Genomic DNA, 16634 nt, shown 5'->3' with positions numbered 1-16634 from the left:
CCTCCTCCCCTCTTCCCAGCCCCTGGTAGCCTCTGTTCTGCTTTCTGTCCCTATGCACTTGACTCTTCTAGGTAATTCATGTAAGTGAAATCATACAATATTTGTCCTTTTGTGTCCGGCTTGTTTCACTTCACGTAATGGCTTTCATTTTCACTTAGTATAATGTCTCCATATTGTAGCATGTATCAGAATGGAGGCTGAATAATCAACTATTTGTGTAAATAGACCACATTTTGTTTATCCCTTCAGCCATCCATGAATACTTTTTAATTTGTGTGCTTCCATAGTGTAGTTTTTGTTTATTTCTAAGAAAAGCTTTTTGTTTAAAACAATTGTGAATTTTAAAAAATAAAATTATATATATATAGACAAAACCGTCTCTCAAAGCTGTTTACTATTTTGTCAGTTGAAATATTTTCAAGTTGTTAGGTCTAAAAAATTTTTAATTTTTTACTGTCTCACCAATAGCCTTAAAAATTGAAGAATTACAAGAAGCTTTACGGAAGAAAGAAGAGGAAATGAAGCAAATGGAAGAAAGATATAAAAAATACTTAGAGAAAGCCAAAAGTGTAAGTGTGAGTCTGCGGGCCTCTCACTGCACTTTCTCATTGTGTTTCGCTGATGTTTCAAAATACAGTGCCTGAACGTGACCTCTCACACAGAAGGACATGAGGAGTAAAAGAGCAAGAGGCCATGGTCAAACAGGTCGCCCCCGCCCCAGGTTACTTACTCGTTACCAAGAGGGAATCACATTTCTATGTAGGAAATGGGTGGCAGCCGCACCTTGCCTAATTATCAAAATCCGCTGTGCCCGGCGGGAGGGCCCGCCTCTGTCTCCAGATGAGCCTTGCTGTCGGCAGTGCTCAGGGCTTCTGGCCTAGCTCCAGTTCCCAGGGAAAAGGAGGTTACTGGAACAAGTTAAGTAACACCTTCAGGAAGGCATCAGATAAATCCAGCCTCTGGGATGAGAATCCACATTATGAAAGCAGAAATAGGCACTGGAGCGTCACGGAACACCAGAAGCTGTTCTCCTGTAAAGGAGCCCAAAGGGACCTCCCTGCCAAATGCAGCGACCCTGGATTGGGGACACCTGTGGAAACGTGGATTTGGGCTGAATCGTGATGACTTATAGAGAGGTTCACTTTCTTACAGATGATGTGGGAGGATGTCCTTAGTCTAAGGAGATGCGTGTTGAAGTGCTTGAGGGTCACGTGTCATGAGACAAAGGTGGCAGTGCTGCGGTTGGTCAATCCGGGTTAAAGGAAATGGGTTTTTATTGTTCTGCTCTTTCAAGTTTTCTATGGGGTTGATCATTTTTGATAGTAAAACTGCTGAGCCAAAAAGCAAAGACCCTTCCCAGAAGCCCTCTGGTGGGCCGGCTAGAATTGTGTCACCAGCCTGTGTGTAAACCCAGCGTCTGGCAAAGGAGGAGAAGGACCACAGAGACAGGCTTGTGGACCACTGGGACCCGCTCCATCCTCGCACACCTGGTCAGAGGCAGAGGCCCCTGAACCAGGTCAGAGGAACGGAAAAGGGAAGATTGCTGTCAGTAGTGTCTGCTGTAGTGTGATTAATTTTAAGCCAGAATTACTTCTTATCACTGACTCTTCCACATAATTTTAAAATTTTATATAATTAAAAATTGTAACAACTGAATATCATTTTATACATTCAGATTTTAAAGTGTCCACGTAAGATAACTTTTGAGTCTCATAAGGTTTATCTTTTTTTTTAAATGACTGCTTCCTTAGATATTACACTCCTTGGGTTTGAGACTTTTAAAGTTTTTCTTTTATTACTTTTTGTAGGTTATCCGTACTTTAGATCCTAAACAAAATCAAGGAGCAGCACCAGAAATACAAGCTCTTAAAAATCAGCTCCACGAACGGGATCGGCAATTCCATTCATTGGAGGTAGTTTACTGTAATATGATAAGACATTTGATTTTTTTATTTTCAATTCTAGAAGGCTTGCTATGCACAGTGGTCCCTCAACATCCACGAGGCACAGTTACCAAAATCCACGGATGCACAAGTCCCTCGTAGAAAGTAGTGAATGTGGTTATTTGCATAAAATCTAAGCCCATCGTCCATGTGCTTTAAACCATCTCTAGATTACTTATAATACCTAATGCAATGTAAATGCTATGCAAATAGTTGCCTATGGGGACTTCCCTGGTGGCGCAGTGGTTAAGAATCCGCCTGCCAATGCAGGGGACACGGGTTCAATCCCTGGTCTGGGAAGATTCCCACATGCTGCAGAGCAACTAAGCCTGTGCACCACAACTACTGAGCCTGCACTCTACAGCCCGCACGCCTAGAGCCTGTGCTCCACAACAAGAGAAGCCACCGCAATGAGAAGCCAACGCTCCGCAATGAAGAGTAGCTCCTGCTCGCCGCAACTAGAGAAAGCCCGCGCATAGCAACGAAGACCCAACGCAGCCAAAAATAATTAATTAATTAATTTTAAAAAAAAGATATCCATACTTTAAAAAAAAAATAGTTGCCTATGCGTGGCAAATCCAAGTTTTGGTTTTTGGAACTTCCTGTCTTTTTTTTGTTTTGTTTTGTTTTGTTTTTTTTACCATTTTCGATCTGGGGTTGGTTGAATCCATGGATGTGGAACCCATGGATATAGAGAGCTGACTGTACAGTTGTGCCCGTGAACTTAGATAGTTTATTGTGAGTATTTTATTTATGTTGAATTGTTTTTCATCTTAACATGCTTACATGTGCTTGCTTTTTAGAAAGAATATGAGAAAACAAAGAGTCAAAGAGAGATGGAGGAGAAATATATTGTTAGTGCCTGGTACAATATGGTAAGAAAATAACACGTCAAAACATATTGCGAAATGCAGTGAATATGTATCATTTATTATACTCCTCCCTTTACTGTAGAAGTAATTCTACCAAATGAATCTGAAAGTAATTACTGTCCTAACACACACTAACAAAACCCTAATGCTGATCTTAGGGCCAAACAACAGATACAGGAACCACCATAAACGGGGCTAGAACATTGTGGACACATCTTTATCCCTGTCCTAGAGGATAGTAAGATTTCTGTCTCTCAGGACCATTTTATTCTCGGGGGGGGTAGGGACTTTAATAATATCTAAACATAGATACAGTAGCTTTTGTTCTGTGGGACTATTTCAGTGCCTTTGCAGGAGCAGTACTTGTAATGAAAATAGTTTAACTGTCTCTCAGGTTTTGGTCAGTGTTCACGGTCTTAGACCCTGAACAGCTGAAGGTTTTGAAATTGAATTTTCCAACAAAAAATCTTAAACGTATTTCAGGGGAAAATAAATGCCTATCAGCATTTTGGGCTTCAGTAAGACTTATCTGGATATGAAGAGCTATGGATTTTGAAGAGTGCTGTACTTTTTTCAATATTTTTTTCTTAGACCTTTTCTTCTTTTTCTGCCTTGTTCTTCTTCCCAATAAGACCACTCCACCTTTTCAAAGTGTTAGCTGCCTGAGATAGGAGGTTGGACCAGATTCTTTTCATCATACCCCTCTGACCCTGTAGTTGTGTTACTGGCACAGTACCGTTTTACAATTACAATTGTAAATTATACCATTTTACAGTTACAATTGATACTGTGTCTGAAAGGTTTGTGTCCCAGGTCTCCTAATAATGTGATTTGAACTTTGTCAAAATTTCATACAGTTTTATGACATGTCCACATTTATATTTGCCTTGGTTAAAACTACATATTTAAGGGCTTCCCTGGTGACGCAGTGGTTGAGAGTCTGCCCGCCAATGCAGGGGACACGGGTTCGTGCCCCGGTCTGGGAAGATCCCACGTGCTGCGGAGCGGCTGGGCCCGTGAGCCATGGCTGCTGAGCCTGTGCGTCTGGAGCCTGTGCTCCGCAACGGGAGAGGCCACAGCAGTGAGAGGCCCGCGTACCACAAAAAAACAAACAAACAAACAAAAACTACATATTTAAGATTTTTATCACAATTTTAAAAAACAAAAAAGGAAATCATACTGGGTTTACATTACCATTACTGTTAACAAATATAGATTAATCGAAAATTAAAATGTAAAAAATGGGCTTCCCTGGTGGCGCAGTGGTTGAGAGTCCGCCTGCCGATGCAGGGGACGCAGGTTCGTGCCCCAGTCCGGGAAGATCCCACATGCCGCGGAGCGGCTGGGCCTGAGTCTGCGCGTCCGGAGCCTGTGCTCCGCAACGGGAGAGGCCACAGCAGTGAGAGGCCCGCGTACCACACACACACAAAAAAAGTAAAAACTAAGAAAAGCCCGTATTTAAGGAAGCTCTCTGGGAGCTCGTCCTGACTCACCCACATTGTTTCCTTTTCGTCCTCCTTCAAGGTCAATGTTAGCAATCTGGGAGCTCCGCCCCTCGGTCCCTATTAGTGATTTCATGTACCTGATGGATTTTTATGACTTCACATATTGTGTTTCTTATGGAACAAAACTGATTCGTTCTGTGACATGGTATTAAAGAAGAATCCTGGTTTTCAACTCTGCAGAGAGTGAAGGAATAACTCCCAGTAGGATCACACAAGTTATGTTCAGATAGGGTAGCCGGTAACAGCTTCATACATACATTCAGAAAGTTCTGCATCCCAGACAACCGAACTGGAAGTGAGGATGGTGAGTGCTGGGAAAAGGTATTAAGTATCTCAGGGAATGGCCTCATGATGGATACTGAGATCTTGAAGGGGAGTCTAGACTTTGAATAAGTTGTTTAGAATGGGAAAGTTACAAAGGTATATTTTAAATAAAGTATAATTGTTAAGTTTTGTAGCCAAATTAACAGATATTACCAATAGATATTTGTCCATTTTATTCACATCCTTAAATGCTTTAATTCCAAACTGAGTAAAAAGCACATCCTGGGTTTTCTCATGGGGAAAGTGGAGAATGTTGTGCATTGGGGTCTGTTTGAAACGCAGAGCCATGACCCCAGTTTCCCTGGAGGTGATGGGAGTTGGGAGGTTTGGCTTGCCTTCTGCCTTCTGTGCGGGTTTGCCCAGCGCCTCTGGCGCCTGCCCCGCGTCTCTCCCGGCTCTGTTTCTCCTCCTTGCCTGTGGCCGGCGTCCGCTTGCTCCCGTCATCTCGCGTCCAGTCACCGGTGAGACAAAGCTGCCGCTCCCAGTTCTTCCTGCTTCTCTGCCGAGGGTTCTTCGCTAGCTTATTAAATGAGAACGGAAACCCCTTTTTCCGGATCTGCTCAGGGTCCTCACCGTTTGCTCCTCCGCGTTTAGAGAGCCCCGCAGGTTCTCCCTCCTGTTCAGGTGCCCTTGGCCCGGCAGGTGGGCTCGTCCCCCTTCTAAGCGGGTAGGCCTCCTTCTCCAGTCCTGCGCTCCTTGGGCCCGCTGCGGGGGCCAGCCGTCAGGAACTTCCCTTAACAAGTCTGCCTGTGAAGAAAAGCAGCGTGGTGGTATGTATTATACCTGGCGTGACTTTCCAGCCTAAGAAAGAACAAGTGCTTTTGTGGTTTTCTATTCTAACTAAACCCTCTGATTTCCGTATCCCCACGTGAATCAACTGCTACCAATCAATTGCCCTTTTTTTCTTGGAAAATCACTTTATGCATTTGATTCGAAAGGGAAGTAAGTATGATTGAGTATGGATAATGTATTCCAAAGATCATTCTCTATTACAATGTACTGTTTGCGTTGTTGTAAATTCAGAAAATTAAGCCTTAATTTTTTCCAAAAGAAGATTTGTCCCTAATTGTTGGAACTTAAACGTCTCGAAGAGTTTAATCCATCATGAGCAGAGTTAACGTTCCCAATCGTGCCGTATGCCGTCAGGGAACAAATTCTGCGGGACGCAATCTTCTTTTGTGCGAGAGTGTTCCGTTATTTTTTCACCGATGACTCTTTTCCCGTGTTACTAGGGAATGACTCTGCATAAAAAGGCGGCAGAAGACAGACTTGCTAGTACAGGTTCGGGGCAGTCATTCCTGGCGAGGCAGAGACAAGCCACCAGCACGAGAAGGTCTTACCCGGGCCACGTCCAGCCAGCCACAGCAAGGTAGACAAGTCCTGCGGTTAGAATAGAAAACACCGCGCATTCACAGCATACTTCTGTTACATGTACCATTTCAGGAAATTCAGCCAGCTGATATTTTGTCTGTATTTCATGTTACTAGCTAGTTGTTTCTCATTTGAGGACTTTCTCTCTTCTGTATCTATAATGTTTTAGTCTCTTGGCCCTTTCTTTTGTAGTCCTTTTGGTTCCTTTTAATGTGCCAAAAAGTTTTTAAATGCCCAATTAAAAGTGTTGTATATCAGTGTAGTACTTTTCTTTGTATGAAAATGTCCTTTCCCCAATGGTGTAGGCTTTGTAATGATTTAGATTTTCTGCCAATAATTGATACACAATTTATATTCTTTATTGTGCCTCTGTGTTACCAGGCTTTCTAAGAATGTCTTTGTTTAAAGGGAATGAATCGTTTTATGATGTATTAATCTGTGTTTTCAATTGTTTTCCAAATGCACTTCAGATAACTTGCGTACTTCCTATGTGAAATGGTTGGCAAGTGCACTTTTTGCAAAGACGTAAATACATTGGCAGAGGTGCTAATCACATCTTACCTAAGGCACCTGATAGAACTATTTAGAGGGAAAAACTGAGTTTTCACATTCTTTTATAGGAAATTAAATTTGTCCAAAGATTTGGAAACTATTTTTAAAACATAAATAGAATTTCATTATTGCCTACCATCTTATTTGTGGGCAGAAGTGAATGCACTGGTTAGGTTATTTGGGGAGAAGTTACAGAAGAAAAAAAATCAGGCAGTGTGTTCATTTTTTTTTCTTTTTTAGGAATGTCACAGTAACTGAGGATCACATTCTAGCAATGGGCTGACATTTCGTTGCAACTGCCCTCCACATATAAAAGTATATAAAAGATGTATTTTTTATATACTTACGAGTCATAGGTGGCCTTACCTTTGGGGTAATTTCCTTGTTGACTTGCACCTCATTTGTCTTACTTATTCCTTAACATAAAACCTTCTATTTCTCAATAATTCCTAATACTTAACATCTTAGTATCAGTCGTTAGGATCAATAAGTGACTTCTCGTGTCTGATGTTATGACAGGTGGCTGTCATATTTTTTCTTAATTCTATGTACTAGTCTAAATAAGAGTTTGCTACTGAGTAGATTCTCTTGGGTATTGGGTTGCCCCAAAGTGCTTACATTTGTTGACAGATTATAAACTATGTTTATTTACATTGATGAATGGCTGTCAAGTAATAATGATTGTAAAGCACTTTGACTATATAAGGTGCTATATAAATGCAAAATGTCATTCACTTGAACACGAAATGTCTCTGCCTAACTTTCCATATTGGCCCCAAATTATATTTAAGTTCCCCTCCAGCCTTTTTCTTGCACTATAGCCCATAGCCCAGTAAAGCAAAAATTTACTGAAACTAGGTCGATTATTTGTTGGTTTTCGGTTTTGGATAGGTCACCTATTAAGAAGATTTTATTTCATATACTTGCTATTTAGAAGTTCAGGTTTCATTTAGTTTTGTGTATTAAATACAAATGAGTAACTTTAAATCAAGCTAAACATAATCAAGAATTTTCAGAAACTATATTCCAGTGTTTGATTTTTAAACCCTTATTTCCTTTTTTTTTATAAGAAATTGACCTAAATTCTATTTTAGGTGTTTTCATTTGTCCTCAGAAACCGTACTTGAAGAAAGGTATTAGAATATACACGGAAATGACTCCATGCATTGTGCTAATTTTTTACATTAAGTACACAAGTCTGTGCTCAGTGTGAGTGCTTCTGCCTGGTAAGAAGAAAAGCAGGAAGACTTAGTAGTAATGGAGAGAACCAGCGAGTGGAATGCATCGTGGGGTTTCAGGAGGGCAAGCAGACCTAATCAACGTAGAAAGTTTTGACAATGAATGATTAAAAATGATTTAAGATGGGTAACCCTCCCCCACCTCCACCCCTCCCCGTCCCTTTATTTCACAAATCAGAGTAAGGATCCAACAGTTTTAAAACAGAGCATGAACATTCACCTTGGTAAAATTAAAATTATTGGGAAATATACCTGCAAAATAAGATAGATGAAAATCAAGAGTCCATGAGCTGTTTCTTAAATGGATTATATCCCATGAGAGGAGAGGTTTTAACTTTAGTTCTCTATTTACTGTCCCAGTCCTGGTCTCCTACCCACCCCCCTGCTCAGATATGTTTCTCTAAATGGGAGAGGAAAGTGCCAAGTTTTTAGAAGGAAGTTTTCCGTCTTATTTTTCTTCAGCATGCCATTATTTTGGTGCTTACGTTCGTAAGTTTCACTCACCTTTACAGTATCTTTAAATTTTAGTATATTGCTTTCGTTCCATAGCAGAAACTTTATTTCTAAACATTCTGTGATGGTTTTTTAAAAATCAGGAATGGAACTTAGCTGTCCCAGTGAGGACCCCGTTTCCTTTGCTCAGTTTTGGACAGGATTTTTACATTTCTCTTTCTCTGGCGATGACGCTGGGCACGCTGTGGAGTCAGCACAGAGTTACTGCGCTAAGGCTGGGGTTGAGCCATCAGCCCCTGTCTGAGTTCTGGTGAACAAAAAGCTTATTTTCTGTTTTCCCTCTAACCAGGGTGAGAAAATACAGAGTTAATAACCAAAGACTACAAAAGCATGAAATTCATATTCTGCAGTGTGTATGTAAGAAGTTTGTAATGGGGAAAACAAATCCAGCAAATATTACAGTTTACCTCATCTTAAAAAGAGAGTAAATAATGCAGCTGTACGTATCTTAAAAAAAACTTGCAAAAACCCCATCATACCTCTTTTAGTATTTGTCTGATTATTTAATAATAACCAAGAAAAAGAAGTCCCAAAACAAAGGCTCCATTTTCTAAAATTGATCAGCATTGAATTATTTCTGTTTGATGGCCCAGCCTGGTAAAATTGGCTAACGAGATGATTCATTATAATAAGGATAATACTGTCCGCTGTTATTTTGTTACAGTCTTACTGCTTTGTCTGTATGATAAAAGCTCAGTTGTACAAACTTGAGCTAAATGTTTCCAGTCAGAAACATCAGCCCATATGTATCAGCAGTCTTCAGCAAGGCGTGAAAACCGGTGCTGTGCAAACAAACCAGCAGTAAGTGATTGTGAGGGGAAGGGGGATTTAGGTTGAAGAAAAGGTACATTTTATTTTTGAGCTATTTTACTCACACTTCCTTTTCAACTGCAGTTTTATTTATTCATATCTAATGATATGAAATATCTTGTAGTGTCTCTTGCTCTCCAACAAGCACTCATCTTTTAAAGATAACACTGTGTTGAAAACTTGAAAATCTTTATTCTGATATAAGAATTTTCTTGAAATAAAATTCTAAATTTTTGAATTTATCCTAACTCCCTGCATTTAACCTCCAGTGGTCCAGATCTCAGCCTCCAGGAGTGTTACACTTTTCCCCAGTTGGAACACATGAGGTTTATCTGAAAAAGCATCCACAACCCACAGATAGTGTAAACCTAGTTAGTTTACAGCTACTGGGATAAGAACCTGTGATCCTAAAGGGAGAGGAAGGTGCTTGGCATCTTGCTTTTTGCTAGGGGCAAAATAACAGCCTGCTTCTTGTTGTCTGTTCATTAAACTATGGGAGCATGTTTTGACTTCTTATCCTTATATTACAAAGTGACTCTTTGCCTAGAAATGGCTGTCGAACTGATGCAGGATTGTACTCCTTAACAGTGAGTAGGAGTCCTACCCTTACAGGGTAGGAAGGACTGTACAGAACAAAATAAGATGGGATCTCAGAATCTTTGAAAATTACTTTAGCGTGTTTTAAAATTTTTCCCTTTTTATATGTTGAAAGGGTTTTTCCGTTCAATAATGATTATCTCTTTTCCTATAGTCCCAACTGTCAAAATGGCAGCTTATTTTAGTAGATGTGCAAGCCAGTTTCACTGCATTTAGAAAGCAATTTCAGAGTTAATTCTTTGTAACTATAATGATTCAAATATTTTGTATCATGAAGTTTTTATATGAGGGAGGCCATTCTCAATGTATCTGTCATCCAGTTTTTTACTTTGTATAAAGCATATTTAAATAATAATTGGTATATGTTTATTTTATGGAAAAATTTGAAAGTATTTTAGTGTCCAATTTAAGCAAGATAATTTTATTGTTCTAAAATTGTGCAATAAATACTGTTTCTTTCTCAGAAGCCTAAAAACCATAAAATAATTTGCTACCGACACAGCTAATTTCTGCCCCTCCCCATCCCCCTAAATCACGGAAGTATCAATATTTATCTCCCTTTTTATAAAATGAAGGACAGCACAAATATGATGACATCCATCTCTTTAAAATCACTGATTATGTTCTTGGAAAATACGTACTGATAATTTTGCTTTTAAACAGCCTTTTATCAATCCAATTCCCATGTATTTATAAATATAAAAACTTTAAAACTTATATTTAATGTTATCTTGAAGTATGCTTGAATTCTTCACACTGCACTTAAAATGACAGAGAAAGGGACATTAGTTTATTTGAGAAATAAGAGACCCGAAGCTAATTATGGCAAGTATATGAGTTTTAGCAGTTGTGGTCTATGGATGTTTCCTAACAATTCTATTTCAGCAATTACGTCTCTCGTCAGTATTTTTCTGCTTTCTAACATTTTCCAATAATATTCTGTGAGATAGGTTTGTATGCTGTATATAAGTGAACATAGAAATCGGAAAGTAACCGAAGGCTGTCAAGGCAGATCCATTCCTAGTGAGTAGAATCGATTATCGGAAGAAGAAGAGGCCTCATTTTGAACAAATATCCAGGCAGATACAAGTGCTAACACTATTAAACCTATACTTGTCTTAACAGATGTTCCTAAAGTAATAGTTTACATAAAATCTCCTGATTTTATTACATGATCATTCAATAAAATACAGTAGACAAAAAATAATTTATATTCTAATTGTCCTTCCCTTCAGTGGACATTAACTGGCCACACAGTATTAACTGTACATGTTTATGAGTGGAGGGGAAAGCATCTATTTTCATTTTGAAACTGTTAACCCATTACTAAATCGAAGATAGTGATTTAAAGCCAGGAGGATAGGATGATCTGATGAGATGGGAAGAAATCTGTGGTGGCTGAAACTCACTACCAGCTTCGTAGCAGTTATCTAGATCCGCTGCTGTGTCTGGTTTGCAAACCATGTCTCCCTTAATTATACGTAGTAGCCCCACAGAAAATTTTGTTTAAAATGAAGACAAGGGCTTCCCTGGTGGCGCAGTGGTTGAGAATCTGCCTGCTAATGCAGGGGACACGGGTTCGAGCCCTGGTCTGGGAGGATCCCACATGCCGCGGAGCAACTGGGCCCGTGAGCCACAACTACTGAGCCTGCGCGTCTGGAGCCTGTGCTCCGCAACAAGAAAGGCTGCGATAAGTGAGAGGCCCGCGCACCACGATGACGAGTGGCCCCCGCTTGCCACAACTAGAGAAAGCCCTCCCACAGAAACGAAGACCCAACACAGCCAAAATAAATTAATTAATTAATAAACTCCTACCCCCAACATCTTCTTAAAAAAAAAAAACAAAAATGAAGACAAGAGTAGACTTTATATATATATATGTGTGTGTGTATATATTCAAGGACAGCCTTTATATACCTAATACATTACTGCCAGGCTCTGAATTAGACGTTTAGGGTCTGCAGATGAAATCATCAGAGAAGGTGTCCGTAGCCTCAAAATTTAAGGACAATGGGGCTATCAAGTATCCTAAATTATATTGACTCAGAGCTTAAAAGAATAATTAAATATCACGAGAAGAGCAATTTCAAAGTGAGAAAAAGAAAATTACCAAAGCATGCTGAGGCTTTACTGTGTGGGGGAGACTTCTGCGCAGGCACCGTTGCCTTAGAGATCTCTAAATTGACAAAGGAAAATAATTTGATGAGCATTGATATTGTAAAAGTTATAAAAGGGACTCATATTTATTCTCGGTGTGTTTGTCAACCTATGGACAGTGGTTACTGTATATACATTCTCTAGTGTGTTTATTTTATAGATGTCACTATTAGAGATGAATGTCTTAATATTATTTACTACTTCTACTCACTTATGTATTATTTATACTTTACTGCAAGATTCACAGCACTTTACTAATATTAGATAATTATTTTCCTTCTACCTTTCTGTGGCATTTTCTATTTACATCTTTTCCACTGGGGGTCTTTTCCTTATTTTGGAACACTCACTAAGAAAAATGTAAAAGATTGCCCAAATAAATAGGCTTTGTACTGTTCCTGAAATGTTTAAAGTCAGGTCTGAAGTTCTAAGTCTAGAACTCTCTTTGAAGCTGGGTTGGGGCTACTAGGCATGAATTAACATTTTATATTTCACATTAATAAGACTCATAAGTTAGTACTCGTGAAGCCAAGTTCTCTCAAATGTAGACACGCTTAAAACTTTTTGTTGAAAACAAAAGTTGCATTAATACAAAGTAAACAGTCTACTGGTTATAATCAGAAGATGCTCTTACCTTCCATTTACCTGTCTCCTAAAATACAAACCTGCAAACTGTCCTTCACTTTCATAGTTTCTTCAACGTTGCATGTACTCAAGCACAGGAGAAACAAAGCCAGGTTCCAGGAGCTGTGAAGTCCAAGGATCTGGAAAATGGTGGGGGTGAGGTGATGGGAAAAGGCAGACAATAACAAGGGCAGGATACTACAAAAATAGTCTGAGTTCTACTATAACATATGCTTTACGAACTTGGCCGTTTTCTTAAGTTCAAATATAGCAGAGTTTTCAGCTGATTCTTTTGAGAGATGCTTTGAGGAGTCAGGACCCTTCCGCTTGTACTTGAGTATATCTGTATTCCAACCCTTGTCAAAAGAGAGTGAGATATTTGTTGTTATGTAAACACTGACACGGATGATTGCTGCCAAAGAATAGGGAGATTTGCTCATAAGAACTTTCTCTTAAAGTTTTTTATTTTGCGTTTCTGGATGAGAAAAATGCTTTTATGGTGTGAAGTGTTTCTGCAGAGCTTTCTTCTGCGTTACCCCCCCCACTCTGCCGGTATGCTTGGCGTGGGCAGGTCACCTAGAAGAGAGAAGCACAAATAGAGAAGGCTAGACTCTGACCTTTGAGGGAAGAGCCACTCTTATCCTCCCCGAGTAAAAAAATAACAATGAAACACACCTGTACACACACACACACACACACACACACACACAGTCACAGTCACACACACACAAGGACGAAATGGTAAGTGGGTAAGTCACCTTCTAAATGTCTTTGGCATCCGTTGGCTTCTTGTTAATCTAGTTAAGAGTAGATTCTAGACCTGCGTTGTCCAATTCACTAGCCAGTTCACAGCCACATGTGCTAATTTAAATTAAGTAAAGTGAAGAATTCAGTTCCCCAATCCCCCAGCCACATTTCAGAAGCCACCCGTGGAAAGTGTGTTACCATTTTGGACAGCACAGATATAGAACATTTCCATCTTTGCAGAAAATGCTTTTGACAGTGCTGTGGTGCCCAAAGAGAGAATAAGGACAAAATAAAGATATTCAGTTGACTTATGATACTCTTGGATTTTACCGGCATCATTAAAGAAAGCTATTTTTCTTATAAAAATTAATACCAGCCCTTTTTAAAGACCCTGGAAAAATCAAAACCCCATTCTCTGAAACTAGTTTTCAATGTATTTTTTAAACAGATGCTTAGCACTTTACTTTTTAAGTGATATTATTAAATAACTTCATAAATCATAACAGTATCTTCAGGTTTTTTTCCTTTTTTAAGTAGTCTTTTAAAATTGATGATACAGTTTCTAACATTTATCCAGCAGAAACTGATGAATGCTTAACTTACAAGTAAAAGTTGATAAACATCATATTCCTCTGTTTTGTAACCTTTAAATCTTTCTATTCTGTTAATTTTTTTTTTTTTCGGTACGCGGGCCTGTCACTCTTGTGGCCTCTCCCGTTGCGGAGCACAGGCTCCGGACGCGCAGGCCCAGCGGCCATGGCTCACGGGCCCAGCCGCTCCGCGGCATGTGGGAATCTTCCCGGACCGGGGCACGAACCCGCGTCCCCTGCATCGGCAGGCGGACTCTCAACCACTGCGCCACCAGGGAAGCCCTATCCTCTTACTTTTAAATCTGTATAGATCTAAGGAGAGTTGCCAACAGTTTTTTTTGTTTCTCCCCCTAAAACCACATTTGATCATCTTCTACCTAAAAGGTATATCAAGATCCAAATAGTTTCTTTGATTTTCTTCATAGTTTCTTGCTCTTAATTACTTAGATTATGAATCAAATTAAGTTTCATGTATGAAGCAAAGATTTTATTCCAGCAACCTAATGAAACATTTTTTTAAGATCTATTAATTGACTTGGCCTATTACTAAAGTGCTTAACATAACTAAAAGGATCTACACAGATGCATCTTTGAATTTTTTAATGAATATAAGAGGCTAATCATAACTCTTTGGAGTCAGCTTGGTACTTAGTGAAAACTATCCCGTTAGGAAGTCAGATGCTTTCCTCTTCGTTTTTAAATTTTTTAATCAAGCAGCAGACTTGATCCAGTAGTGTCAAATTCCAAGCAACTATAATGAAATTCTTATTGTTATTCAAGTACAGATGAGTAAATGGTGTGATTTGAGTTTGTTTTATTATTTTCATGGTGGTCTAATTTAATGTGTGTTCTACAGAGACTCATATTACTAGTTAAGGGAGATTTTCAATGTGCTTGAAATAAGAAAGAACATGCTAGTCTAAATACAGGAAATGACTGTACACAAATGCCAATCAATCATTTGGGGGCTTTTAATTTTTTTAATAGTAAGCTTTTGGTTTTTTAATAGCCTTAGTTATCTAAAATTCAGATGCACTGAAATGCCATTGCTGTCACTAGCTGTTTACAGATTATGTGTAACTCATAAAGATTTATACTCAGAAGAATAATTTCCAGGTTTACTCTTGTTTTGCAGTTTTCATATTTTGACAATTGCCCCACCATTTATAACACCCAGTTTCTGGTTGTGTAATGAATGGTAAAATTCAAACATATCTAATTTAATAATTTGCCTTATTTTGATTAACAAATTCTATCAAAGATTTGGGGATAGAAAGAGGCTTTTTTTTCCTATAGTATTTTTTAAACTTTTCAGATGAGCTGGAAAACACCTTAGTACATTGGAGTTGGAGTTGTACTGGTTACAGCCCCAGCTCTAAAGCCTTATACTCATGTCTTAAGTATTACTGATTGTTCTGTGAATTGTTAGTTTGATATTTGACATTGTAGTTATCCACCTTGCAGTTTAGCCTTTTCAAAAAGGATATTGCTAGGTATGTTCTTATTTCTGGTTGACTATTGAATTCGTAATTTCATGATTTCATTCTTAGTCATAATCCAAAAAGGAAATCCACGTGGAACTCTAAATTTCTCTCTCACCTAACAAATGGAATCAATACAGTTTTAACTACATTGTACATAAATGGCATCCAAGCAGTTTTCCATCTGTTTACCAAGTTTACCAATCATTTACTCTGTGTTAGACTTGTGGGTTTTCTCACTATTTTTTCTGAGGTAAATGACTTGTGAGAAATTTTCACCAAAATTGCAAAAACGTAAAGTCCAAGAAATCACCAGAAGACAGATTTCTAATTTTTTGAAAACTTATATTGTATTTCCTTTTGATATCACTTATTCATTTTAATTTTATGACTGCCAACTTGTTATGGTATTAATTATATGTATATGTTTATATGTATGCATATAGTATATGTATATGAAGAATAAAGTTAAGATTTGGTCAAACTATATTTTCCCATTCAAGTACAAAAATGTTTTCAAGGCTGCAGAAAGTGTACAGTTGTCATACAAGTTGTAAATAAAGACTTGTATAAAAACTCAGCTTAGATTTTTTCTGCTCTTAGGCCGTACAAACGCATGTTTAATAATTGTCTAATAGTATCCATCCGCTTGCCATACTGTCCTGTCAATTTAGATATTATGCCGCTGACTGGCTGTAAATCAGGAATAGTCTTTGAGTTTTTTCCCAGTACCTAGGATAAGTTTTGTTTTGATTTAGGCTGGTTCACAATGTGTGTAAGCTGACTGTCCAAAGTTCTGAGGGATAAAAGGTAAACATGGCTTCTCCCCTCTTACCACAGACAGTCCAGCAAGAACCAATGGTAGGTACTTACATGCTTTCACAATATAAGGCATTATTGTTGAAGCATCCTGTTTAAGCCATAGATGCCCCTTTTCCTGCCTGTCGACCCTTAAAATTCACCCTCTTCCCCCACCTGCACCCTAGACATGATTGAAATATGGCATCTTCAGTGTCACGTACAACGGCAGCAGCAGTGGCGAAATCGATTATACTTACGTTAAAGTAATTCCAGAGTGAAGTTAGCACCAATATTTAAAAACAAACCTAGTATGCACGTAACCAAAATAGTGCCCACTTTAATTTGCAGTTAATATGACATTTTAATGTCAGAAAGAGAAATGTAAGTGTTCTTCACTCATTAGCCTGGAGGTAACCATATTCAGCTTAGCTTTTATTGAGTGTCTGCCCTGGGTATTGAACGTTGAAGCAAAGGAGAAGGGGATGAGAAGGTAGGTAAATCACAAAAAC

The 16634-nt window shown here is 38.7% G+C and overlaps 1 protein-coding gene across 1 annotated transcript in view; it reads left to right on the top strand.

Annotated features, from left to right (window-relative positions):
* HOOK3 (hook microtubule tethering protein 3) overlaps positions 1-15900 on the top strand; it is a 104928-nt gene extending 89028 nt beyond the window's left edge. The window contains exons 19-22 of the mRNA XM_081220931.1: positions 469-569; positions 1809-1913; positions 2747-2818; positions 5877-15900. Of these exons, the coding sequence (XP_081077057.1) occupies positions 469-569; positions 1809-1913; positions 2747-2818; positions 5877-6017 (419 nt within the window). The 3' untranslated portion in view covers positions 6018-15900. The remainder of the gene's footprint in view (positions 1-468; positions 570-1808; positions 1914-2746; positions 2819-5876) is intronic.
* Positions 15901-16634: the final 734 nt, after the last annotated feature.

This window comes from Mesoplodon bidens (genome assembly GCF_964165515.1).
Source record: "Mesoplodon bidens genome assembly, chromosome: 20".
NCBI lineage: Eukaryota > Metazoa > Chordata > Mammalia > Artiodactyla > Ziphiidae > Mesoplodon > Mesoplodon bidens.
The sequence above is the reverse complement of the archived record's forward strand: the minus strand, read 5'-3'. Positions and strand labels throughout refer to the sequence as shown.